This window comes from Gobio gobio (genome assembly GCF_949357685.1).
Source record: "Gobio gobio genome assembly, chromosome: 10".
Taxonomy (NCBI): domain Eukaryota; kingdom Metazoa; phylum Chordata; class Actinopteri; order Cypriniformes; family Gobionidae; genus Gobio; species Gobio gobio.
Genome location: NC_137116.1, coordinates 44,689,743 through 44,716,160, shown reverse-complemented (window position 1 = coordinate 44,716,160; position 26,418 = coordinate 44,689,743). Strand labels below are relative to the sequence as shown.

The window sequence follows — 26,418 nt, the reverse complement described above, 5'->3', positions numbered from 1 at the left end:
CTCCAGCCAGCAAGCCGGAGGAATCAGAGCCCGTCACTTCAATCAAGCTTACAAGCACAAGCTGTGCACAATGAATTTATAATGCCAAGAGCAGAGGAGCAAAATCACACCAGAAGAGCAAGGGAAAGGGAGATGGAGAGGAGTGTGTGGGAGGCGAAAAGCATTACACACACACACACACACACACACACACACACACACACACACACACACACACACACACACACACACACACACACAGAGAGAGAGAGAGAGAGAGAGAGAGAAAGAGTATTATGCTATCGGTGTCAATGGCTCCTATTTTGCTTCTGCGTTTGCTTGTTTACAGATGGAAATAAACAAGTGATTGTCGAAGGTGAGAAAATAGACTGTGAGCAAAGCCAGCAGTAAACAGGGACCTGTTGTCATTGTGTATGTACATGTATGTGTGCCAACAGTGTTAATGTGCTATTCTCAGGTAGCTGCTGTGTGTTGTCTGATGGAGGTTAATTTCAAGAAGTGGCTGTGTTTTCTCAACGCTTTATGCAACAATACTGACTATTTGAATATGGTGTGTGTGTGTGTGTGTGTGTGTGTGTGTGTGTGTGTGTGTGTGTGTGTGTGTGTGTGTGTGTGTGTGTGTGTGTGTGTGTGTGTCAGAGCTGTTTGCTCATTTTGCCTGGCTGGTGGCCTTTGACCACATTAAGTTCTTAGTTATTATGGCTGCTCTTATCAGGTCCAATCAAACATCCAAAGAGAGAAACGCATACATGTTTACCTAAAGAAATCGAATGGGGGGGGGGGGGGGGGAAACTGAATGAGAATGAAAGAGCACAATGATAAATAAGTGGTGGAGTGAAAGTGTGAAAGTCTTGAGAAAAGGGATAGATCAAGCTTGTATGGTGCAGTTCCTCGTCTGTCCACTAGTTTTAAAAGGAGGCTGATCAGCCTTTGGCAAACAGGATGTTTTTACGAGACAGCACTGCAGTTAGCTGTTACCTTGACTGTCTGGGGTTTTAAGAGCTCGTCGGCCTTGGGGTTACCTGGATACACCTGGGGGAGGTGATAAAGATCTTAAGTTAATGGAGCCAGTGAGTTCAAATTAAACCCATTCTAAGATAGTCTCCGGGTTCTCCGTCAGAGTGAGTCTGAGGCCTATTACCTTGTTTGTCTCCAGGGTCTCAGTTAAGGACAATGCCCTTGATTTGTGCACATCTGCATCCTCAAATAAAGCTAAACGCTGTTTCCATGGTGTCGACTGCACCCTGCAACACTTTCTGTGACATTTCAAACAGGTGTTTGGATACTGACTGACGGGAAAACATTTGATCTCTTATCTGTGCATGCTTCTCATCATTTAAACATCATTTGCATATGTATGTGTGTGTGCCTGTGTATGTGCATGCATGCGCAGTGTGTTTGCATAGTGAGCATTTAGCATCAGTTAGCAGACAAGCCTCACAAATACACATACACCCCCCTATTAGCAATGTTTGATCAAATTTAATCCAGGGCCATTTGACCTCCACCTTCCCTATGACCTCTAGCAAACTCCCCGGGGAGATGAAGGCTAAGGTGTGTGTTTGTATGCCTTGATGTCTGACTAAGGAGTGATGGTCAAACACACATTCCCTTTTTCTTTCACTCTCTGTCTCACTTCCAAATCCACCCATTCCCCTCCTCCTTCTAACATCCACCTAGGGAAAGAAAAGAAAAATAATTGTTTTATGGCTTAAGTTACAAAGTGTGAATTTATGAGCTTGAAAATTGCACAGATATAAATAATTACACTAAATCGCTCCTTTAAACAAGTCTGCACACAAATGATGAAACAAAGGCAAAGCATGACATAAATCTCCTCACATAACTACAATTCAGATCATTAAGGTTTTTAATTGATGTAGCCTATATGTGAGGAAAAAAAGTTAGTGCTGGGCAATCGATTAATCCTGATTAATCGCATCCAAAATAAAAGTGTGTGTTTACATATGTGTGTGTAGGCTACTGTGTATAATTATTATGTAGCCTAGGCTATATATAATTACACACACACATGCATGTATATTTAAGGAAAATAGGTTATATTTATATATAAAATAGGTATATTTATATACCCTAAGATAAATTATATAAATATATATATAGGCTACAGTATATACATGCAAATATTTCTTAAATATATACATGAAGGAGTGTGTATTTATATATACATAATAATTATACACAGTACACACACATTATGTAAACACAAACTTTTATTTTGGATGCGATTAATCACGATTAATCGATTGTCCAGCACTAGTTATTTTACAAACCGACAACCTCGGTTCTGGAACATTATTTGGTGTGAACAAGGCTTGTTGATCTCCATTTTTGCGGTCAAATGGTGGCTTATTTTGCTTTAGTCAATAAAAAGGTATCAAAAATTTGAATTAGTATCCATTACGGGGAAACTATCTTTGGATAAAATCATATTTGTTTCACTCTTTTTTTACTCTCTCGCTGCCTCAGACAAGCTTTCATGAGTATGTAATTATCAAACATCATTATGTGGTGATCATCTCTGGAGCATCAAAGCTTGGGATCCTCGCGTGCGTGTCAGTGAAGTTTACCACTACTTTCCTCCCTCTCAGCTCTCTCTCTCTCTCTCTCTCTCTCTCTCTCTCTCTCTCTCTCTCTCTCTCTCTCTCTCTCTCTCTCTCTCTCTCTCTCTCTCTCTCTCTCTCTCTCTCGATAGTTCCATTTATTTATTTATTTATTTATTTTGAATACATTTGTTAGCGTCTGTTTTTGAGAGCACTCTCTCAAGCTTCAGTCCGTATCAAAGAGAGCGCGTGCAGTGAAGTGCCCCTTGTTCACGAATAAATGAATCGGTGCAACGTCGAGAAAACCTGTGAATCACTCTTTTCTTACCTCACTCTCATTCTGTTTGCCTATTGAAACACTTTCTATCTAGGTGACAAAATATTTATTCCATAGCGCGACAATGCGATGTGATATCAGAGACCAGAATTGTTCTTTAGGCTAGCTATTTAATGCAAAATGTCTACTTAGCCTACATTGCAGTTTAAGCACAGCGGAGACCGCGTAACTTTTTTGTAGACATATTTTTCGTTTTTCGTACTTTGATATGTGTCTGCTGGGAATTAAAATAGTCTACTTTAATTGTTTCTAAATTGAGCGGGGTTAAAACACTAACGGAAAACATGGACATTTTAAATTGTGCACTACCGTGGTTATCAAGGCTACTTATTCAATATAATTATTATGCTGTCTCATATCTCAGTTTCATCAAAAAAAATTCTTAATTGAACATGATAGCCTAAATGTTTAATTCGAAACAAAGCAAATTCAATTGAAAACAAATACGTATAGCATAAAACATATGCTAACAGTGCTAAAAACATTAACGCGTGTGTGTATAAAGCAGATACTGTCCTTTTCTGTGCAACCTTTGTGCATGTTATCAAATAAAATAATAGAACCTACAGATTAAAATGCACAGTTTTTTGTGTGATCTACTATTAAAATTAGGGCCTATACGCGAAATGTGAAACTTTCTTATATAGCCTACCTTTAAATATATAATAGGCCTATATATATTTTGTCAATCTTATAATTTTTTTGCAGGGTTCCATTGTCTGTCACCTCAGGAGGGGGGGGGGGGGGGTCATATATAGTGACCTCAGTAGTTAATTTCTAATTGGTTAAACTTCCTTATTATGTACATATAATGACACTATCTTTAAAAGCATTTACAGATCATGTGCAATATAGTGTTTATCATAAGGCTTTTAAAGCTTTGAAACTCTTGTAAAAGATATTGCATTAAGACAGTGGATGGTTTATGCTTGCATGGCTCTTGCTTTATTATTTGACACCCACACAAAGGCAAACCAACCTCAACGGAAACACTAGCATAGTCATATTATATATTTTGTAATAAAACAATATTTGTACAATGGGGATGTATTTTTTCAAGGTGAATATTGATGCACTAATGTGTTTATCTCAGACGTTCCTTTTGAAGGAACTGAAATAATAGCTTTAATTTGAAATAATGAATTGTCCTTTATTTCCAGTGATCCTTTAAGAAGTCCTTCCAATGGCAGTCCCCGGTGTAAGGAAACAAAGCCCCCCTCTTATTTTGTGTGTCTTAGAAACATGTCCCTGAATTTTTTTATTGATCAAATGGAACATAATAGCCTGAATGAATAGTGTTGTATTTGAAAGACCTTGAGTTGATAACCATTGTGTGCATGTTTTATCTTTCACTCTACTCAATTAAAACTGCTAGATATATTTCCAGAAAGCATTTGAGGGCCCCAAACAAAACTATACACAGACAGAAGATAAGTTATATAAATACATTTTGACTGTTCTCTGCATCTTCTGGTGTGTAGCCGTAGCCTAGACAAGATGCTGAAACCGCGCCATCTTTGTCTAGCCCTGGTGGGCCTTAACCTTGGACCATATGACCGTGCAAAGGGAAGCTTTAAAGCTGAGGGGGTCCTGGAGGTGTGTGGGCCAAGTCATGCCTTCCACATTATATGCTTTAACATGGATGGCAAATCCAGCTCGGTTAAACAAACTTAACCTTCATTTGTGAAACGGTGCAACTCAAAGGGCAGAAAACGACTTGTGAAAGTAATTACCGCTGGGGAAAAGCAACAGGGGGAGAGAGAGAGAGAGAGAGAGAGAGAGAGAGAGAGAGAGAGAGAGAGAGAGAGAGAGTGGAGGTAAAGAACAGAAATCATTTACGATAAAGAGGCATTTTTAATGAGTTTGCTCAGACATTGATTTTCCCCAGTAATCTTTTATTAATATGCAGTGGGTGTTCTGTCCCCAAGCCCAGGGAGGGGTCACAGCCTGTCAGGACCCCTACTCCCTCAAATAACACCCCAAAGCCCAGGCAAAATGGTATTTTAGCAAAGGCAAACATTGTCCTGTCTTGGCTTAAGGGGCGAAATAGCTGTTTATTTTAAAACTTGTTTCTCTCTGCCTTGATAAAAGAAGTGAAATGAGGTGCACAGATATAAAAGACATGCATAAATTTGATAGGCCTATAGGTTTTTATTTTGTTTTATTTCATTTAATACTTGAGATGTGAAGAGTTTAAACTTCACTCAGTTGCAGTATTAATAGTTTAATCGCCATTGGTTATAAGAAGGCAAACATTTATACAATTGTGCAAGATAAATAATCATATAAAAATACATTGTAGTAAGGTAAGACATGGAATGTATTAATTTGTTCCCAATTATATTTATTTTAACCAATTACCATTTATATTAACATTGTTTTGTCAGTGCTTTTAGTTTCTTTGAAGTTTAAGTGTAAAAAAGAATTTCCAGGTAAAGATGAAGGCGTGAAAAATGGTCAATCATGTTATTGATTTTTCTTAAAATATATTGTATTATAGGTTTTATATTTAAAAAATATATACAGCAACTTAAAATAGTTTTATCTTGTTAGATAATAATTTTTTAACCCAATTATTGAATTTAGACAAACCATCTTTTGCAAAGGATTTCTGGAATTTGAAGATTAGAATGCAACATTTCTTAAGGTAGGCAGGCCTACATTCGGTTACAAAGGTGTTGTCTGCCACCTAGTGGCTCAAACAGGATGGGTTGATTGCTTTAAATCCTTTATCTACGACATTCCAACGCAATAGCCTACCTATTTTTTTCCTCCTTGAAACATAAAGGAGATAAAATCAATAGGCCTTCAATGAAAGCTATTTCTATCTTAAATGCCAAGGCACAAAAGGAAAGATAAAACGTAGGCTATTATAAAAAAATAGTCCTAAAACAAGTCTTATAAACATATAGTTTTGTGTGAGGAATTTATAAAATTCAGTATTTATTGACTAGCTTTTCCCCGTGTGCACCGGCTCGCGTTTTAAAACGCATCTGTTGCGATCGGTCACATGACATGCGAGAACAAATGGAGTTTGTCGTCATTTACGTCCACAGTCTATGATCTAAAGGCGCCATTTTTGAGTTGAGCACGACGGCGAATTACTTTTATTACCTGTCATATAAGGAATACTTTTATGACAGTTTTTTTAATGACACTCAAAACGTGTCATTTAACATAGCCATTCGCTTTTATAGTATGGAAAAGCTGCCTGAGAATATTCTGCCTTCTCATGTTTCACGGAAGAAAGAAAATGATGGCGTTGGAACTATGAGGGTAAGTGATGATGACAAAATTATAACGTTTTATAGGAATATTCCTTTAAATTACATGCTGGAAATAAACTGGACATCTTTGAAAATGTGTATAATAATAAAATGTCGACCATATTTTCTCCCTCCATTTAATAAATAATGTTAATAAAAAACCGAAATGCTTTGAGTGCCAGTAGAGGGCAGTATGCGTTCAAGTTTTACCAATTAAGGGACAGGCGTCAAGATTGTTTACATAACTCTGTTAACTTTAATACTTGAGAAATGCATGAAAATATACTCTTCATGAAATAATAAATATAAAACTTCTGTATGAACAAATGCACAATTTACAAAATATAAGTGTCATCTCTGTGAACTATTTAAGTTAGTCAGTGACCATATCACATAATAACAGGCTCTATTACATTAGGTTTTTAACCTTTTATATGATACTGATAATTTGATATATTTTCTTTTGCCCCATTTCACTTGTTAGAAAAAAAAGCACATTCATGTTTTGCTGTCTGCTCTGATGGGGCAGGAGGGAACAGTCATGTGGGTATTCACATCAAGGTACAATCTTAGCTGATTCTTATGAATCAACTCTGGGCAGAGTCATTGTATAAGTATAACAAAATGTTCTTGTTTTTCTCTTATGGTTATTCTTACAGACTACCATTCTGCCAGATGTAACAATTAGAAATGTCTCACATATGTCTACTGTTACATACTGCGGCAACTTATTTATTGTAGGCACTAGGCAGACATTCAAAATGTATCTAAGCAGTACCTAAATGTACTTTACTTCCATTTTTTTTTTACCACAGGCAAAGTCACTCAGATACAATTCTGATTGAGTTGGTTTGTAAGCTTCCTGGAGACCCATTCCCTTTTCAGGAAGTGAAAAGCAGTTGTGTAATGAGACAGGCCAAAAGGCAAGTCAGCGCATATGTTGGGTTTGGAGCAGCGGACTCAAGTACGCTGGGATTTGTGGGAAGGCTTGGGGGCTTCAGTTCATCTCCGAGCGGCGTTCGTCTTTGCTGTTGTTCTTGTCGCGTTTGAGGAGGTTCCACCGTCACATAGCCATTGGTTATCCTTATATTCAGGTGTGGAGTCGTGCTACGGTCAACATGAAAACAAAAACGTGGGGTTTGTTAGTAAAAAGCAGCTTTGAATTTCCTGCTGTGGAAATGTGGTATGTGTCGTGTCCTCACCTGTCTCCTATGCGCACCCACAGGTCACTGAACAGCCGTGGTCGACTGTGTGTATGATGGGTTTTACGAGGGCGCTTGTAGCGGCCAAACTCCTCTAGCTGACTGAGGCTGTCTGGCAGCAGCATGTGTGTGAGTTCTTCCTGGCTGAGCTCTTCTAGCTCAGGAGGTTCTGATGTCCATTCCGTCACTGACTCGGAGCTGGGATTCACAGTAGTCCCCTCAACCTCAGGCCAGCTCCTTCTGTGAGAACATGTGGAAGTTAACACATTTATGGGATGTAGAATTTGAATGGGAAATTGTCAAAACACAAGTTCTATCTATCTATCTATCTATCTATCTATCTATCTATCTATCTATCTATCTATCTATCTATCTATCTATCTATCTATCTATCTATCTATCTATCTATCTATCTATCTATCTATCTATCTATCTATCTATCTATCTATTAGGGGTGGCACGGTTCACAAAACCCACGGTTTGGTTCGTATCACGGTTTTAGGGTCATGGTTTTCAGTTCTGTATGGTTCTCTTTTATAGGAATTTAGTATACAGTATTAAAAAATTGTTATATCATGTAGAAGTTGGTTCCTAACTGGCTGTCTCCTGCTTACGCTGTCTACCGAGTCCGACACATTGGCATAACATTTTTCATGTTAATCATGTCAATTTTGATCAGAACAATGCACTGTGGCTTTAATTCAGCGTGAGCAGCTGACCTGATTAACATGAAAAATAACAAATTTCACCATGAAATAATGTAGTGAAGTGTTCCGTGTGTTTCACAATCACCATATGACATCCATCGTTGTGAAACAAATTAAATACTCGAAAACACAACACTGCCAGACGTTTTTTTCCCAAACTTCAAAGGCCTGTTTAAATTATTAAAACTAGAAGCATATTTTAACTTTAATGTTACATTTATCATGTGAACTACTTGTATACAACATGTTATATGTGTGTTTGGGACAGAGGGGAACACGGTCGCATTTGCAGCAGATATGCTGGCCATCATAAATCAAAGCATGAGACAGACAGGGGTCGGACGAGAACACCGGAAAATGTTACAGAATGGACAATATTCGTCTGTATTTGCAATACAAGCTGTGCGAGAGAAAAACACTGCCAGTGTGTGAATGCACGTGCGGTGTGAAGTCGGCGTTTGCCTTCCATGTCTCTCCCACTTGCCATTTCTACACGTGACTTGACCTGCAGCACTCCACTTTTACTGTATTTTACTGTATGTCCACACACACCTCTTATTTCGCGCGAAAAGGACACCCACTGTCTGAGGTGACATACGGGCATGAGGCTACATTGTGCATGTGTCGAACCGTGCAACACACCATGTCTGTCTGTCTGTCTGTCTGTCTAGAGTTTTTTATAGTATTTGTCAATATTGGATATATTAGCTGATATTTGATATTTAATTGGCATGATAATTTCACCATATTCATTTTAAATTTAGATTGTCATCGAGTGCTCACGCGTCTTTTAAACATTATTACATTTGCAGCATTTAAAATGATTCATTTTCAGTTTAAGTTTTGAATTTACCTAACGTTTTTTCAATTAAAATTACTTTTAGTAACTTACTAATAATACATATTTTAATAGCCATTTATATCATAAAAAATATTCAATTTGGGTCAACACATTTTGTTGTAGCATTTAAAATGATTCTTTTTTTATTTCTCTTTGATGAATATTTTAATATCAGCCATTTATAACCTGAAAGCAATTTTCTGATTGTTGAGCTAGGTCAGAATTTTAGTATCGATGCATCCCTATTCCCAACTTAAAATAGTGGATTAATATATTTGAAGGTTATATGAGAACTGGGCAGTGTCAGGAGACACCTTTGAAGTACTGGAGATAGTGTTTCAGAAAAGCTCTGGCTTAGGGTGTGTGTGCGTGTGTTTTAGAGATACTTTGGACTTCAAACAGCTTCATATCAACCTTTCGGCTTGCTAAGAATTTACGAAGAGCCAGTGAGGTCAAAACTACAACCTCAAAGTCTTGAGCTCCCTTACTGATATCCAAATTCAGGCTTACATACCAGTCCATACTGCTATTCTATGCTAGTATTACACAGTCATGACTCTTGTTTCAGCATTTTTTAATAAATAATTTGAGATGATAGACAATTAGGACATAGACTTTACCATAATGAACCAGTAGGGCGTAGCATCGCTCAAGATTATGCCACCCTATACTTATCACCTCCTGCTGGTGAGTGCCCTCTAGGGCATTTCACTGGGTAACCATGACGACATTTGGTATACCGTACTTTATTCCAAACTGCCTCATTGTGGTTAGGCCAACCCACTGTGTTTAGTACATCCATGAAGTGTTTTGTTTAGTTTGAATCTCGTAATCACCCATATGTGAACCACAAACACACTACAGGACTGGTTTGGGGCCTCAAGTTTGTGGTTCATGAGCTTTTAGTAAACACATGTCCAGCTGCCATTGCACGTTGTTTTACTTGCCCATCATATCACCTCATTTTTTTCGCTTTTCAGAGGAGAGAAAAGTGAGCTGGAGGGAGCAGGCCTAAGAAAGCTAGGAGGTTCATGTTTCTAAACCACAGTCAGTCCGTCATTTAGCCAGTCCATCCAGCTGTCAGCTTGTTACCACAGCCACTGTCATCATCTCCAGCAATCTGAGAACCCCCCCCTCTGCCTCTCCGACTTCCAGTGCCGCGAAGTGCCAAAGGAAAACGTTTGCACTGAAATTTTCAACAGGAGATTTTTCAAATGACACCGGCTGGATGTTGTGGCAGTGGTTGGTGCTGTTTGAGTTCTAACTGCCTTTCTGAGACTGTTCGCTTGCTCGCCGTTCTCATTTTTCCAATTGTGCCTTTGTTAGGTGTGGGAGCCATTACAACAGCTATATAACGAGTACAACCTACACAACCTTTGGATCACCTGCTTCCAGCTCCCCTAAAGGCCTGTTGAGTAATGGTACGAGTATGCCAACAATGGAGGTGGGTTTTTCTTTGAGCAGGCATAGCACCCCTCTCTAAAACATAACCGGGTGAGGACTGTGTTTGCCAGAGCGCTGGTCTGGCCCACCACGTCATGGTTAGCAAGGGGAGATAAAAGGCATAGTTTAGCACTGTTTGCAGTTTAGCACTGTAAGTGGAATATCCTCCTGGTGATTTACAATGTGCTTGGGGTTTTTATGTGGTGAAATACGATGCATTACTGAGTCTGTGTATATAGTACGCATCATTTTATTCTGCGCCACGGAATATTCAGGAATGTTTGTAGTTTGAATAACTTCATAATTATTGTGTGTGTGCATGGTATTGGCATTGGAGGAAAACTGAAGATTAAGATTAAAATCTTAATGGTGAGGAAAAGGCGAAGAGGAGCAGTCCTTAGATAGCAAACAGGATGCAGAAGTGCAATACAAATTGGAATGCAAGTAGAATTACAATGAATTATGAAGAAATTCATATAAGTGAAGTTTTGAATACGTTTTCAAACATGGCTTTGTCAATCTAACATTAAATGTATGGATGGATGGATAATTTAACTTCAGTCAGGACCACTTAAGTCAAAAACACAATTTTTATTGGCATATTTTGCAAAAGTTACATTTGGCGATATGGCTCTGTTCCAAATTCCCCATCCTTTTCATAAGCTCCATGAAAAGCCAAGACAGGGAACAGCAGCAGATTTTGGGGACAACCTCCTATTTTTAAACTGGGAGAGCAGCGTAAATCCCCCCCATTGAGAACAGAGCATGCATCAATGACAACAGAATGACATTGATTAAGTTAAACACAAGTTTAAGGAGGAGCTGGGGAGGAGGTAGGTTGCAAAGCTGTGTGCAGTGGAAGCAGCCAAGCAGGCAGACTGAACTTAAGCTGCGAACTTAAGAACTTGAAAGTTGCCAATTGAGTGCATAGGAATCGGATCAGCTGATATAGGCGGGGTTGGAATTTTGATGTCAGCTGATAGCGGAGCTTGACTACATGGCCTGCCTGAACTAACGCAGAATGCTAGATTTTTGTGGCCCTGGGTGGTAAAACACCTAATTTCCCAGAATGCATTGCCTGTGTTGCATTTCTTTACATTGCAAAATTCACCCTTCACCGCAAGTTTGATTGACAGGCGATCTGACCAATCACATCGCCGACAAAGCAGTCAGGAGAGTTAGGAGATTAACGTTGGTGGATTTGAACTTGGAAAAACGTGTGTACTGACCAGACGTCTTTCCGCGGTTGAAACAACATTTCTTTTAGTGTTCATTCATGTTAATTTCATGCTTATCAACGAACTACAAGGAAGAGATTGGTTCACGAGCAGCTTTAACTGAGGCACTACGGCAATCATGACACATTAAAGAGCCACAAAACGGTATTTGTTTAAATTTCTTTAAAAAAAATTACAATTTCAAAGTTGAGACTTTGTTTATATACATATCAAAAGTAACTTGCTCTGTCCTGTCTGTCGGCGTGTTGTCAGTATCCTCTTTGCTCCGTGATGTATTTTCTCTATGTGAGAACGTGTGTGGTGTGAGAGTGCCATGGCTTGTCGGACATAGCAACAGTAACTAAAGGGGGTGTGTCTTTGTGAACGGTCAATTCAGTAAAATCCACTGCATTCTAATTCAAATACCAATTCAACTTACTAGGGTCAACTGAAAGGGAACCAATTGTTCAGTTCTGAATTTTGCACAACCCTGGTGTGTGTTTGTATGTGTGTGTACTCACTGTGTGATGAGCTCTTGCGCTGGTGTGTGCTCCACATCATAGCCCTCCTGCCGTAGAATGTCCAGTACACTATGATTCCCCAGGAAATGACCTGTAACACACAGGAAACAGCCTTGTTGATGGGGATAGGTTTCAGGTGGGCATGTGCAAATATTAAGAGAAAGCAGATAAGTAGATATAGTCATGGGCGGACGCTGTCTCAAGAACCCTCAGTTTCTCTTGTTCTTGATCTTGAGGTGCACTTGTTCCTTCAAGAATGCCCCTGTGCTACTGTCTCTCCGCCTCGGCTCTCACATATAATACAGTCATAATTCCTTCACTCTTGAGACATCAAACGCACGCGCTCCAGCGCCACGCTGATGAAAGCTGTTTCACTTGTCCGCGTAGCCGATAATCCTGTGTGTCACTCAACCCAGCAATAAGCGCTAATACAGCCTGACCTCATCGCCTCAGCATGCTCCGTGAGCTTATTAACGGCACGCTGAAAATCTTCAAGGCTGTCTCTTTTCATGCTTCTTTATCATCATTATTTTGCTGATCACTCGTGAAGACAGGGAGGGGGAGGGGGAGCGATGGGGCCCGCAGCGCTTTCTTGGCCGCCTAGTTCAAAGGCTGCTGGGCCGACTGGCACGGAGCGTGAAGAGGCTACCGCTGAGCGTCGGTCAGATCAGACGGCCAGATTATGCCGCTACGCCCTTCAGCGCGGTGGGAAGGAACAGGCGGCCCATTGAGGCCGGTCCTGTTGTGTTCCTCACCTCGTCTCCCATCCCAGTGCTAACTCAGACAGGTTCAATGACTCGGCGGCGTGGTCGGCAAGCTATCACACCCACATACTCTGATTAATGTTCATATTAAACTCGGTTAGAATAATCTTTAATGGAAATTTTGAGCAGAACAGCCATGCCTCTGTATTCTGCATGTAAAGTCGAGCGGTTCATTTCATGTGCTGTATTTATTTGCAGGGTTTCAGCCACATAAATAACCCATCTGGACAGAGCGTTCTCACAGACATTTGGCTACTGGAGGAAGTAGTTACTCGAGAAGTGTTTGGTTACTAGAGGAAGTAGTTAGATTAAGTTTCAGGCTGCGGTAAGGTGCGGGTGGTCACCTGGCTACTAAATTGGTGAGCTTTTTCTTTGTTGGGACTTACGTAGGCCGCATACGGAGGTCCTTCTGAAATGCTCTCCTTTAATTCATGCAAGGAGGCAGATGCATGCTACAAAACAAATTAGCCTGAACTAATCTCTTGCTCTTTCTCCGTAGGCACCCACACCCAAAACACTGGCACTCGATAAATAAATATACACACCAGAAACAAACAAACAAACCCGTGCACCGTACACAGGCTCGCTCCACTACAGGAGCTTCAGCTCTCTCCAAATGCTGATACAATTCTTTATATATATTTCTGGTGTTTATTTTGTGACCGCAGTTAGTATACTCTGATTACCAAGAGCAAACTGCTGTTAAGAAATCCTGAAAACACGTGCAGGCCTTAAACAAATCCATTTGAGGCTTAGCAAAAGCTCTTGGCTTTCAGCAACGGTTACGCTCAAAGCCCTCGTCCAAATCATCCCTTTCTCAGAGACAGAGACAGGTGCAGTGACTGTCAGTTTATTCCCTCTTATTCAGTCAGAATAGAGCACATGTGGTGTTTCCATAGTTTGTTTTTCAACCCCTAGCTCAGTTGGTAAGGCATGGCGGGAGCGATTTCATGGCTATGGGTTCGATTCCCAGGGAGTATGAATGCATTGAATTCACTGCAAGTGGCTTTGCAGTGTCTGGCATATTAATAAATGTAAATGTTTAACTAATGTCCTTACGGCCTGGCTTTTACTGTAATGCGTAAGCTCTGAGCTTTCTCTCTCTCTCTCTGACTTTCATCAGACTTGTTCTCGTTTTCTCTCTCTGGGTAATTAGGGTTCTCAATCACTTTTTAGCTGGAATTCTTTGGTGCATTTATACATTTTATGAACCCCCTCTCCTCTCACCCGTTCTCCGTACTCAGAAGATGTACTGTGACTGGTTCAGGGGTTGGTTTGAGTATTTTGGGTTGTGTCCAGGTATGTCAGCACCTTTATGATACATTATACATAACACAAACCACACACACACACACAGCCATTCAGCCAATATTTTAGACTTGTGAACAGTGTTTTACACAGCAGGATTTTTTTGTTTAAGTCATAGTTATTGTCCAATTAAATGTATTTAATATAGTTTTTGTCATTTGTCAATTTTATTATAATTAATTTAACTCCCTCTAAAATAGCAAATTATTTTATATGCCATTAATATGTTAAAGCAAACAAGTTCCGTTACAATTCAGGCATTAAAATCTATGATTGAACGTATTATTGACATAAACCTTCTTTATTTTACTTCATATTTCATCTTCTAAAAGCATTGTTAGTGCGTTAACACATACATTGCAGTGTTACTGACATATTTTCTTCAACAGCATGACTAATTGTTTTAAATCTATAATCATAATAATATTAGTTAATATTAATTATAAACACTTATTATAATTATCATTTCATCAAATTTTTGTTGTTGAAAAAATAAAAAACCCTGTTATCTGCTGTAACATTTTCACCAGTAATCAAACACTATTGGTGTTTGTCTGTCTTTCTTGGAGAGAGGGAACAGTTGAAAGAGAGGATAAAGCATGTATTGAGACCTGTGATATGAAATTGAAAGGCATTGTGGGCCTCCTGGCTGCTGTTGTCTTTGATCCTAGAACTACTTTTGTCTTGTTTTTTCTCTACTTGCTGTCCATTATTATGAGCATGTGTGTATCTGTATCTGTGGCTGTGTGTATGTGTCAGAGGATGCTCAAGGGAAGTCTCCACCTTTTGAGTCATTCGTTCACTATCCCCTGTGATTACCCTACAAACTACTGACCTGTAAAGCAGCACCGCTCTGTCTAATCCATACACACATACCCTCTGCTAGTTTTTACAGCAGCAGGAAATCTATAAATCTCAACATGGTCTCTGAGTCAACAAAACCTCTGCGCCGCCCTGAGTGTGCGCGAGAGTATATGACCACAGATCAGCGAGGAGAGCAGCTCTCACACCTCCTATAAATCTCTAAAGATCAGGAAATTCCAGCCTTCGGGCCATCCCTGGGATCTGAACCGAGAGATTAGTCAGAATTAAGGGGGTGCTTCTCTCTTTTACCTGTCCACAGGGACTCCTCTGGTGGTAGTTCAGCAGACTCCGTAATGAGCGGACACTCTCTCTGTGGCGCTGCCGTTGGGCCTGTAGGGGTTTGGGGACTGGACTGCTTTAAGGTCTGTTTGGGGTTCAAGGGTTTGATGCAGAAACATTGAAACTGTTTCCTTTATGGCTTTAAATATTTACATTTCTCTTACAGTGACTGCGGGGTGGCGGGCAAGCATATTTACCAAAGAAAGAGAGAAAGTCAGTCCAATGGATAGGTACATTTTCACAGTTGGGGAAATGTGAAAATGGAGGAAAGAGACAAAAACAGGGAGAGCAGGAGGACATTAACAGTCAAAGCTCACAGGGGTTAAAGCATTTAGGGGAAATTGCCCCTACAGTTTGTTTTAGTTTCTGACAGCTGGGGTCTCTACTTCTTTTTTCGGAATGCTGAAGTGGCTTTGTGAAGCATGGGGCATGATTAAAGAGAAAGAAGCCTTTCTTGCACATAAATACACATGTAACAGTACTGACAAGGTAGTGCACAAAAAGTGTGTGTGTGTGTGTGTGTGTGTAAAAAAAAATTAATACAGCCAATGTAGCATAATAATTGCATATATATATGTATGTATATATATATATATATATATATATATATATATATATATATATATATATATATATATATATATATATATATATATATATATATATATATATATATATATATATATATATATATTAGAGGTGGGCATAGATTAATTTTTTTAATCTAGATTAATCTCACTGTAATCTTGGAATTAATCTAGATTAAAATGGCTCATTTGAATTCTGACGAAGGCATTCAGAATATGTGTGCTCGTAAGTGATCGTTTGTCTTTTTGTAGTTGGAATAATAAATAACTTCTGTCCCTTTAAGACCTGGCGCACACATGGATCCCAAACACTGTTCCTGAGAGTTGGTTACGACTGTGTTTACGCTAAAACTCACCAAGATGGGCATTGAGACATTTTTGAGTGTATTTGACCATTAATAAGCTGGAAAAAGGAGCTAATTTTTGCACCTGTATGTCAGAGGTGGCTTTATTACGGTATATGTGTGTGCGCTTCAGATGCGAGCGGGAAATCTGCGGGAATTAGTAGAATTAACGTTATGTGCAACCCCGCGCGAAATTCAGACCGGTCACACCAATACTAACAGAAAACGCGTTCGCCATGTTCAGAGGGTTAACCGGCCTGAATGAGAGGAGGCGGGTGCGTGTCAACTCGCTGTCGGTCGGAGAGGAGTGCGCAGCTGGTATCAATACTATAGAAAATTTAAAGTATTGTATCGTTTCAGATATTTCAGTATCGATATATAGCGAAATATCGATATTTTTGACAACACTAGTAGGCATACACACAGGTTCGAAGACTCGTTCTCTCGCCCCCTACAGTGTAATTCGGCTAGGTATACATCTGCGCTAAACTATCAAGGTGAAAGTCATCATAGCTTGCGTAGTATAGACCCAGCTCCCAACCCAACTTTGAGAATAGATTAACAGCGATATTTTTTTTAATCGCCCGATTAGAGTCTCACGTTAACGCAGCACGTTAACGCCGATAACGGCCAACCACTAATGCAGCCTATATAATTGCATCTATAAAACAATTTATGAAGAAATGTATATATTATGAATATATATATAAACAGCATAATTTATGGTTATCATGGTGATTTATAAAATACTGTATTGCTCACACACTGAATGTTCTTTTTTCTGTTGTAAAGGGACACATGGCAGCTTAAATAATTTGCATAATAAATCACAGACTGCACTTGGTGTGTTTTGGATGAAATCACTTGTGCAGGTAGAAGCATCTGTGTAAGTGTGTCACAGTCACAGTAAAACTGTGTGTGGGTGAAGAGAGATCATATGCTATGTGTGTAATGTGAGCTTACATTCCATTAACGCCCAGATCAGTTGTTTTAGTAGCTAATGAGGCGTGTAATGGCAGGGTCTGATAATGAGCTCTGCTGATCTAATTAGCACTGAGAATCACTTTAGCACAAATGTCCTCAGAGATGCAGACCAACACGACACCGCAGCTCAAGACAAACAGACTCCAGTTTTCTCCAGGTTCCCGAAAGCCATTCGTTTTGATTGCCATTTAATAGTTGAGATTTTTTATTTTGTGTAACCATTTAATGACTTAGACAAAACACTTCCTGCCTGCCTACGTTCCTGCCTAACACCGGCGCTACGTCATATTCTCGCGCATGCGTCGTGGAGGCGCACACGGAAGACAAGAACAAGTTGGATAAAGGTGTTATTTTGATTTTTTTTTGCGCACAAAAACTATTGTCGTCGCATTGTATGATTATTGTAGAGCCACTGTGGTGAGATAGACTTTGTAACGACGTTTTAAGTGCCTTTCATGGATCTTGGAAGTGTCAATGTACTGAATGCCAATGGAGGCCTGTGTGAAGCCTTTCTCAGCCATCAGCTTTCAACTAAAATATCTTCATTTGTGTTCCGAATATGAACGGAGGTCTTACGGGTGTCCAACGACATGAGGGTGAGTAATTAATGACAGAATTTTCATTTTTGGGTGAACTAACCCTTTAAATGATTAAAGCAAGAGGCATATCTTAACTTTAATGTTACGTTAATCATGTAAACTACCTATATACAGCAAGTTATTATGCATATGTGTTTGGGACATAGCGGAACCAGGTCGCATTAACAGGAGATATATGCAGCCCATAATAAATAAAAGCACGAGACGTACTGGGGTCGGAGAAGAACCCAGGAAAATATGACCGTCTGTTGCAATACACGCGCCACGGTTCAGCTGCGCGAGAGAACACTGGCAGCAGGGTTGCCAGGTTTACACAACAAAACCCACCCATTCGTTACTCAAAACTAGCCCGAAACAAACCCAATCGCGTTTCGGGGAGGTTTTCTGGTAAACATCGCGTTCGGGGGGTTAAATATGTGTGTTTTTTTGCTTCAACCCGCGGAAATGAGACACAGCCCGCGGCAACAGTGTAGAAGTAGTCCAATTCCGCAGAAAAAAGCGGACTTGGCAACACTGACTGGCAGTGTGAAAGCTCCCGCTCTCCACGCGCACAGCTTCTGCTCTGCCACCGCGTGCAGTGTGAAACCGACGTTACAGAGCGAACAAAGCACAGTTTTACTCTGCTTCTGTTTAAAGTACTCCCACACTTTTGAATGTCGCGGTCTGGCTTTATATGATAAATTATCATTTTCACTATGCCCGGGAGCAGAAGCTGCCATTATTCTAGATCTTCTGTTCCATTCTAGAACGTAAATAAATAGTGCATTTCACGCACGTCGACGTATTTTCGTAGTCGACGTCATCGACGACGTCGACGCGTCGTTGCAGCCCTACTTTGAACATATCCAATTCTAATGAATGATTCATTCATGAAACTGAATGTGTCCGGTAGAGCTAAGGTTGATTTTTTTGTGGTGTGTGTATCAGTGATGCGCGGGTCAATGTATAAACAACCCGCACCCGACCGACGTTTTCAACTAACCCGCCCGCAACTCGGACCGCAAAAAAAAAGAAGAAAATATTGTACCCGACCCGCTTCCTGACCCGCATTTTTTAAAAGTAGTAAATGCTCATCGTAGCTCATTGGGCCATTGAGAAAATGTTTCAGGCCCTGGCGTGGTGCGCTCAGAGGTGCAGCAGCGAGAGCAGGAAGTTCTTGCGGCGGCCCATCATTTTCCATTTCAGCTCCAGATGCATATTATTGATGAACGCGATGTTTATGTTTCGACCCGGCTTGAAGAATTCATCAGCCCACATTTGGAAAACATTTGGAAAAGTGTGAAAGCCCTTAGGAGCGCAAACTGTTATTTTTCTGAATGCTGTATGCAGGGCCGGCCCTGACCAATTTGCTGCCCTAGGCAAGATTTTACTTGGTGCCCCGTGTATCAAGGTTTAGCACTACATGTTTTCAGTCTACGTTGCGGAAACACTGGTACTGTTTTTTTTTTTTTATGTATTGATGTTTTTTAATTTGTTGTTGTTTTATTTGATGTTCAGTCCATTCTACCCCGTCATTATGTTCATGATATTATTATTATTTAATTTTTTTTTTAAAAGGCTGATGATAGTTAAACTATACAAAAATAGCACCTACGCCACATTACAGCCTAAACACAAATAAAAAGTAATTGCATCTAGCATTCATGCACAAACTATTGAGAACTAGCAAAAGTGTTTGTTTTCCAGTAGATGGCAGCAAACTTCCACTAATATGCACAATTATGTTTTCACCATGAATTAAATTGAGAAATTTAGATAAAATGTTGCTATTTTAAATAAACCTGTATATAAATATCATTTCTAATTTCGGCAAATACATTTTAAAATGTCCATATGTCCCCTTAAAACTGCACAACTGTAGAGTAAAAACATTAGGCTATTAAAAAAGTGATATTACATGCGTTTAAAAAAAGAGATGATATATATATATTTTTTTAAATACACTATCTGTGGCCACTGGAGAACCCAGAACAGCTGCTTGCATATAGTTTAAGGTAAAACTGAAATTAATTAGCATACATTAGTATTTTACTACTATGCAATTAAATAAACTGTTCATTCATTACATCACTTTACCTCTGTCTTAACACTGCAAAAAATGCTCTTCTTATTTAGTAATTATTTCTTGTGTCCAGTCCAAACATCAAAAAATTCTTAAATCAAGATGTATTTACTAGTAAAATGACATTAGATAATTTTTTCCTTGTTTTCTGGGGAAAAAAAAAATCAAAATTAAGTGAGTTTTAGCTTAAAACTAGCACAATTATCTGCCAAATGGGGTGAGAAAAATTCTTATTTCTGTTTGGGACAGAAACAAGAAACAAGATTTCAATCAGAAACAAGATTTTTTTTCTCACCCCATTGGCAGTTAATCTAGCTTGTTTTAAGCATAAACTCACTTAAGAAAAAAAATTATTTTACTTATCTAGTAAATGCATCTTGGTTTAAGAATTTTTAGATATTTAGACTGGAAACAAGACAAAAATACTAAATAAGAAGAGCATTTTTGCAGCGTTTCCCTTATCTTGCCTGCATCAGAGGGCTTCTGTTTTTTATGACACTACAATTCGGCCATCTGTCATAAATTATCAGGAAACTTTCACCGTGTCTACAACTGGCGCGAGCGGCCAAGCACCCTAAAAAATAAAAGCAATCCTGTCTACATCAGATGCGGCGAGAGGCGACGCGACACAACAAGTTCCCAACGTTAAACTGATCGCACGTTATATTTCTGACGCACTTCAAGTAGCTCGGCGGGGGAGATTGAGGCGGACCGGGAATGCGGATGACTTAGTTAAGTTTTTTTGCGCTTTATTTGGTAGCTAATATTTCAAATTAATATGAATAAAATAGTACCAGTAATACATTTTGGCGCCCCTATGGATGTGTGGCGCCCCTAGCATTTGCCTATTCCGCCTATGCCACGGGCCGGCCCTGGCTGTATGATATAGCCTAGTGTTATGTAATACAGGCTTGATTTATTCATTTATTTCGTTTAATTTTCTTAACAATTAAGATGCTGCATGTGTTTATCCAGTCTAATCGAAGTGTGCGTCTCTCCCCCGACTTTCCCAACAAAAATCCCGCCCCCTCTCAGAAAATACATAAAACTGACTTTAAATGCGTTTAAAAGTAGCCTGGTACAATGGCATTGCTCAGTTCAACGTTTTGGGAAATCGGGCATTTTGTCCCGCGTCAGCATTTATTCAAAAGTTAATAACGCTCCACATTCAAAAGGTAAATAAGGATTTATTGACGATCCGACCGACCGTGACCCGAATATCATTAAAAATATTTTTGGATGACTCGTAACCGCGGGTAACCGCGGGTGGCCGCGGGCACCCGCTCATTTTGGATCAACCCGCGCATCACTGGTGTGTATGAGCACACGTTTATGTTTGTGTGACGTTCATTAGCACTAGATTTTCAATGAACATGGATGACTTTTAAGAAACTTTTTACAAAAAGGTGCTTTGGCATTCTTTTTAAGAGTCAGGGTTGGGGGTATGTGTGAGTGCACATGTATGATTTTCCAAAAGAGCCTTCTAGCCTGTGCCATAGGGGCTTCCTGTTGAATCAAAACATGCTATTGGAAAGTCTACAAAGCTAGGGTGGCAGGTTTGCTGTGGAGCAAAGATGGATGGCCTGTTTAACCACTTTACCAGCACGGTGTGTAGTTTAATCACCCCTGAAGAAACTTGTGGAGCACTCTAACTGTAACCGTCCGAGCCCAGGTTTACAGATGCTATTTTTGCTTTCTGTCAGTATTTCCGACTAGGCTCTGTGTGAAATGGTTCCAGTGAAACTGAGCAACTCAAACAAGAGCTCTGAGTAAACACAGTTAGAGAAAGGACTAGCACACCAGGGACAGACAGACAGAAAAACTAACACTGCAGTTGCCCAACTATTAGCGTGCTGGAACACAGAGTATAAGATATATTTGTCACAGTCCTTATCTTTTACTGATTTTTTTTGAGCTCATTGTAAAACAAAAAATGAAAGGGCATCATCATTTTAGATTCTACTTCCACTTAGAAATTGACACAGGTTCTTCTCACACACACACACTTGTCCAGTATAAAACCTCAGATTCACCCCATCAGTGCTAATGAGCGTCACACAAACATAAACGTGAGCTCATACACACACACCACAGTTACCCCTCAGGACTTGATGCAGTGCTCAGAAAACATTAGCAGCATTAGATTGGAATGCAAATTAAAACAGACCGCTCACACTCTCACAGATGAGAGTAGCTGTCAGCCCTCTCACCGGGTCTCATTCACTATTAAATGCATTCAAGTGTTCTTAGTTACGTGTGTACAAAACGTTATTGCTCAAAATTTTCACTAGATTTAGAACAGGTGTGTACACGCATGCATTTCTATTCTCATTCTAATGAATCCAGGTTATTCTAAAGTGTGTGGAGAGTTAGTAATTAGCATACTACACACCCAAACTTGCACTATATGCAACCCCTTTGATGATTCAAAATTTCATAATTCATCATTTTCAGGAATGTATTTTGTTAGGTATGCATTTGTCAAACTGACAGAGAATCACACACAGGTGCACACAGAATAGGAATGTAAGTGATGTGTTCTCAGTCGTGGGAAAAGTTCTGAGGGCCGTTTAGTTTTACTGCCATCTGGGGGAGTTTGTGTGTGCGCGTTTGTTTTGTATGTGGAGCTGGACCTATTCCTAGTCAGTGTCAACTGACCTCATCTTCATGCTGTTAGGAGTGTGTATGTGTGTGATGGTTATACGTTTTGCGTGACTCACCAGCTCCAAAAGCAAAAAAGAAGCTTTGGGTGGGGCTTCTCTGAAGGAGGGCGGAGACACGGCGGGCCATTCGCTCGTTGCGTTTGTAAATGAGCTCCTGCCGCAGGTAACTGTCAATCTGCTGCGCTGTCAAGCGCTCGTGAGCTGGCAGGGAACTGTTGATGAAATGCGGAAGCTGAGAGAGAAAGAGAGAGAGAGGTGTTACTAAAGGCCTGGCATGAATCTTAGTCTGTGTATAAGTGAGAAACTGGGCAGCTGAGAAGATTATGCCACTTTATGGAACGTGACAGCCACACACACTTACAAATGCTGTTTTACTGTCTTGGACTCCATACGCACTGATTGATTTGCTGCAGGGTTAAGTGTGTAGAAAGCTTTCCACAGCTGGCCGGGTCTCTCTACACAGTCTGCTATTAATACAGAGGGATGGACAGAATAGATGGATGGAGAAAAGGGAAAGTAGACTTCAAAGAAGGAATAGAAGAGAATCAGAAAAGGAAGATTGGGGAAAGACAATGAAGACGCCATCTTCTAAGTCCCCGTGAATTGGTTTTCCAAAATTAAGTGACGTATTTCCGATTTGAAATGATTGAGTTTGTCAATTTTTTTATTAATGGAATAAAAAACTAATTGATTTCCACTTTTAGATTTAAAATGATACTATAACATTTCTGTCCTAAACTAAGGTAAATCAAAATCATAATAAATTATTGCAATAGTAGTTTGAAAAGCTTTGCTTTTATGGTACAAAGTTGTCTCCTATTTTCCTTTTCAATGCTGTTTGTAATGTTGAGGTTTTCTAAGTGAGATTTCTAAACTCCACAGCGCTTCAAAGTAGAGTTTTCTGTATGATTTCATTGGCTCCTGTTTACATTTAGTGCATTATGACCATGTTAGGAAAATGTGTGGAAAATTTTCTAGACCAAGACCTTTTTTTCATAGAGTGGAGAAAAGAAATATACTACACCATGTCTCGATTTTATGGTTTGTCACAGCAAAAAAAAATCTTCCTTGGTAGTAGTGTATACAAACCATTGTAAGACAGCAAGTTGCCGCCTCAGAGTTAAAAATAAATAAAGTTAATTGTGAGACAGTTTAAAATAGGCCAAATGTTATACTTTTTATACATTGTATGAGTTAGAAAGTCACAATTATGAGATAAAGAGGCACAATTATCGTAAAGTCACAAATGTCATACATAAAGTCACAATTTTACTTTTCTTTCTTTCTTTCTTTATCACTATTAACCACAAACAAAGTTGACCTAAGTGCTTTATATAATCATTCACAAAAGAACACATTTAATAAAACAACATTTAAGAACATTTAGACAATATATGCTCCCATCATTAAATAGGCTTTGAGCAACTTCTTAAATATCGGCAGGGATGTGGCAGACCTGATGGTAACTCATTATTCTGGGCACTACAAGGAGGTTTCAGTTTTCTGAACAAATTGTTCTTTTATGATTATATGGAAGCAGTAAATTTGCGAGATATGGTGTGGCCTGGTTGTGTAAAAATGTATAAACAAATAATAGAATTTTAAACCTTATTCTAAGGTAAAATGGAAGCCATTGTAGAGGCTAATATTGGGGTAGCATGATCATATTTATTTGCCCTTTTTAAAAGCATCGCCGCAGCATTTTGTACTTATACATTTTAAGTCGCAATTACATTTTATTTTTTTAAACTTAGGCTTCTATATGTTTGGAATCCATCTTTAGAATTGGAAAAGTGTGTAGAGAGATTTGGAAAAGAGCAGGGCATTAGGGAAATATATATGGTTATGCAGCTCAATTCTGGACCTTTCGCTCTAATTGATGGTCGGAAACACAAGGTTTCCCATGTCTTGACTGGCTATACATACACCAGAAATGGGGGGGATAATGGATAATGGTACAGGGACAGAGGAAGCGAGAGAGACTTAAAAGGGAAACCGTGAGGTGGCCTCTTGTTAGAATCCAGAGCTCTGGAACGTCTAAATACTATGTATGTGTGTGTGTGTGTATTTATCCATTCGCCCCTCTAATGAGAGAACAGTTTGGAAATTGGGAGGCAGAGATGGTAAATATGGCTGTACACGTGTGTTTATCTGAGAGATTCCTGCCTGAGCTGTGCACTAAAGAACTGAAGTGCAGCGGTGTAGAAAGCCATACGTTTGGCTCCACTGTGTGTGTGTGTGTTTGTATTCAGACACTGATAGATGAACTGCTGTACCCCTGTAAGCATCCAAACCACTTTTACAGAAGGCTTTCCCGTAATGCCCTCTTATACTCTCTTTCTTTCTCTCTCCTCCTCCTCTCCTATAAGACAGTTTAGAAAACCTTCAGTGTGCTAATGATCTGAACAAGGTCCGTACAGAAACCAGAGTATGGACGGATAAAACCAGGATCCAATATTTTTATTGAATTAAATTTTCATGACCACCTTCCTAATATTGTGTTATGTATATCCTAATATAGGTCCTCCTTTTGCTGCCAAAACAGCCCTGACCCTTCAAGGCATGGACTCCACTAGACCCCTGAAGGTGTGCAGGAAAAAGTCAGGATGTTAGCAGCAGATCCTTTAAGTCCTGTAAGTTGCGAGGTGGGGCCTCCAGGGATTGAACTTGTTTGTTCAACATATCCCATAGATGCTTGATTGGATTGAGATCTGAGGGATTTAAAGGCCAAGTCAACACCTCAAACTTGTTGTGCACCTCGAACCATTCCTGAACCATTTTTGCTTTGTGGCAGGGCTAAAAGAGGCCACAGCCACCAGGGAATACCATTTCCATGAAAGGGTGTACACATTCGGTCTGCAACAATGCTTAGGTAGGTGGTACGTGTGAAAGTAACATCCACATGGATGGCAGGACCCAAGGTTTCCCAGCAGAACATTGCCCAAAGCATCACACTGCCTCCGCCGGCTTGCCTTCTTCTCATAGTGCTTCCTGGTGCCATGTGTTCCCCAGGTAAGCGAAAACGTGATTCATCAGACCAGGCCACCTTCTTCCATTGCTCCGTGGTCCAGTTCTGTGCCCACTGTTGGCACTTTCGGCTGTGGACAGGGGTCAGCATGGGCACCCTGACTGGTCTGTGGCTCTGTTGCCCCATACGCAACAAACTGTGATGCACTGTGCATTCTAACACCTTTCTATCAGAACCAGCAGTAGCTTGTCTGTTTGATCGGACCACACGGGCCAGCCTTCACTCCCCACATGCATCAATGAGCCTTGGCCGCCCATTACCCTGTCGCCGGTTCACCACTGTTCCTTCCGTGGACCACTTTTGATAGATACTGACCACTGCAGATCAGGAACACCCCACAAGAGCTGCAGTTTTGGAGATGCTCTGACTCCGTCGTCTAGAGACCACAGCCATCACAATTTGGCCCTTGTCAAACTCGCTCAAATCCCATTTTTCCTGCTTCTAACACATCAACTTCGAGGACAAAATGTTCACTTGCTGCCTAATATATCCACTCACTAACAGGTGTCGCGATGAAGGGATAGATTAGTCAGTGTTATTCCCTTGACCTCAGTGGTCATAATGTTATGCCTGATCGGTGTGTGTGTGTGTGTGTATCTCAAAATACTTTTCAAAATTACAGGAAATGTTACGGAAAAGTCAAGGAAATTCAGTAAAAAGAGGGAACCTGACATTAAATAAGATTATATATGTATACATTATCCTTGAATGCAGTCTGGCTTTCTGTCTGTAATGAAGAGACTCAAGCAGAAAACTCAACTCAAGCTCTAAGTCATGTATTACATAATTTCCGAAATGGAGAGAGAGAATGAAGCTGAGAGGCATAAAGCACTGAAAG

The 26,418-nt window shown here is 39.9% G+C and overlaps 1 protein-coding gene across 2 annotated transcripts in view; it reads right to left on the bottom strand.

Annotated features, from left to right (window-relative positions):
* Positions 1–4,784: 4,784 nt before the first annotated feature.
* Positions 4,785–26,418, bottom strand: part of trabd2b (TraB domain containing 2B) — a 67,260-nt gene continuing 45,626 nt past the window's right edge. Inside the window, exons 4-7 of one of the 2 annotated variants that reach the window (XM_079827454.1) lie at positions 22,610–22,784; positions 12,099–12,189; positions 7,370–7,609; positions 4,785–7,274 (exon numbers count right to left, since the gene is read on the bottom strand). In XM_079827454.1, coding sequence (XP_079683580.1) covers positions 7,049–7,274; positions 7,370–7,609; positions 12,099–12,189; positions 22,610–22,784 — 732 coding nt within the window. In that variant the 3' untranslated portion in view covers positions 4,785–7,048. The remainder of the gene's footprint in view (positions 7,275–7,369; positions 7,610–12,098; positions 12,190–22,609; positions 22,785–26,418) is intronic. The other variant, XM_079827455.1, reaches the window with a different exon arrangement.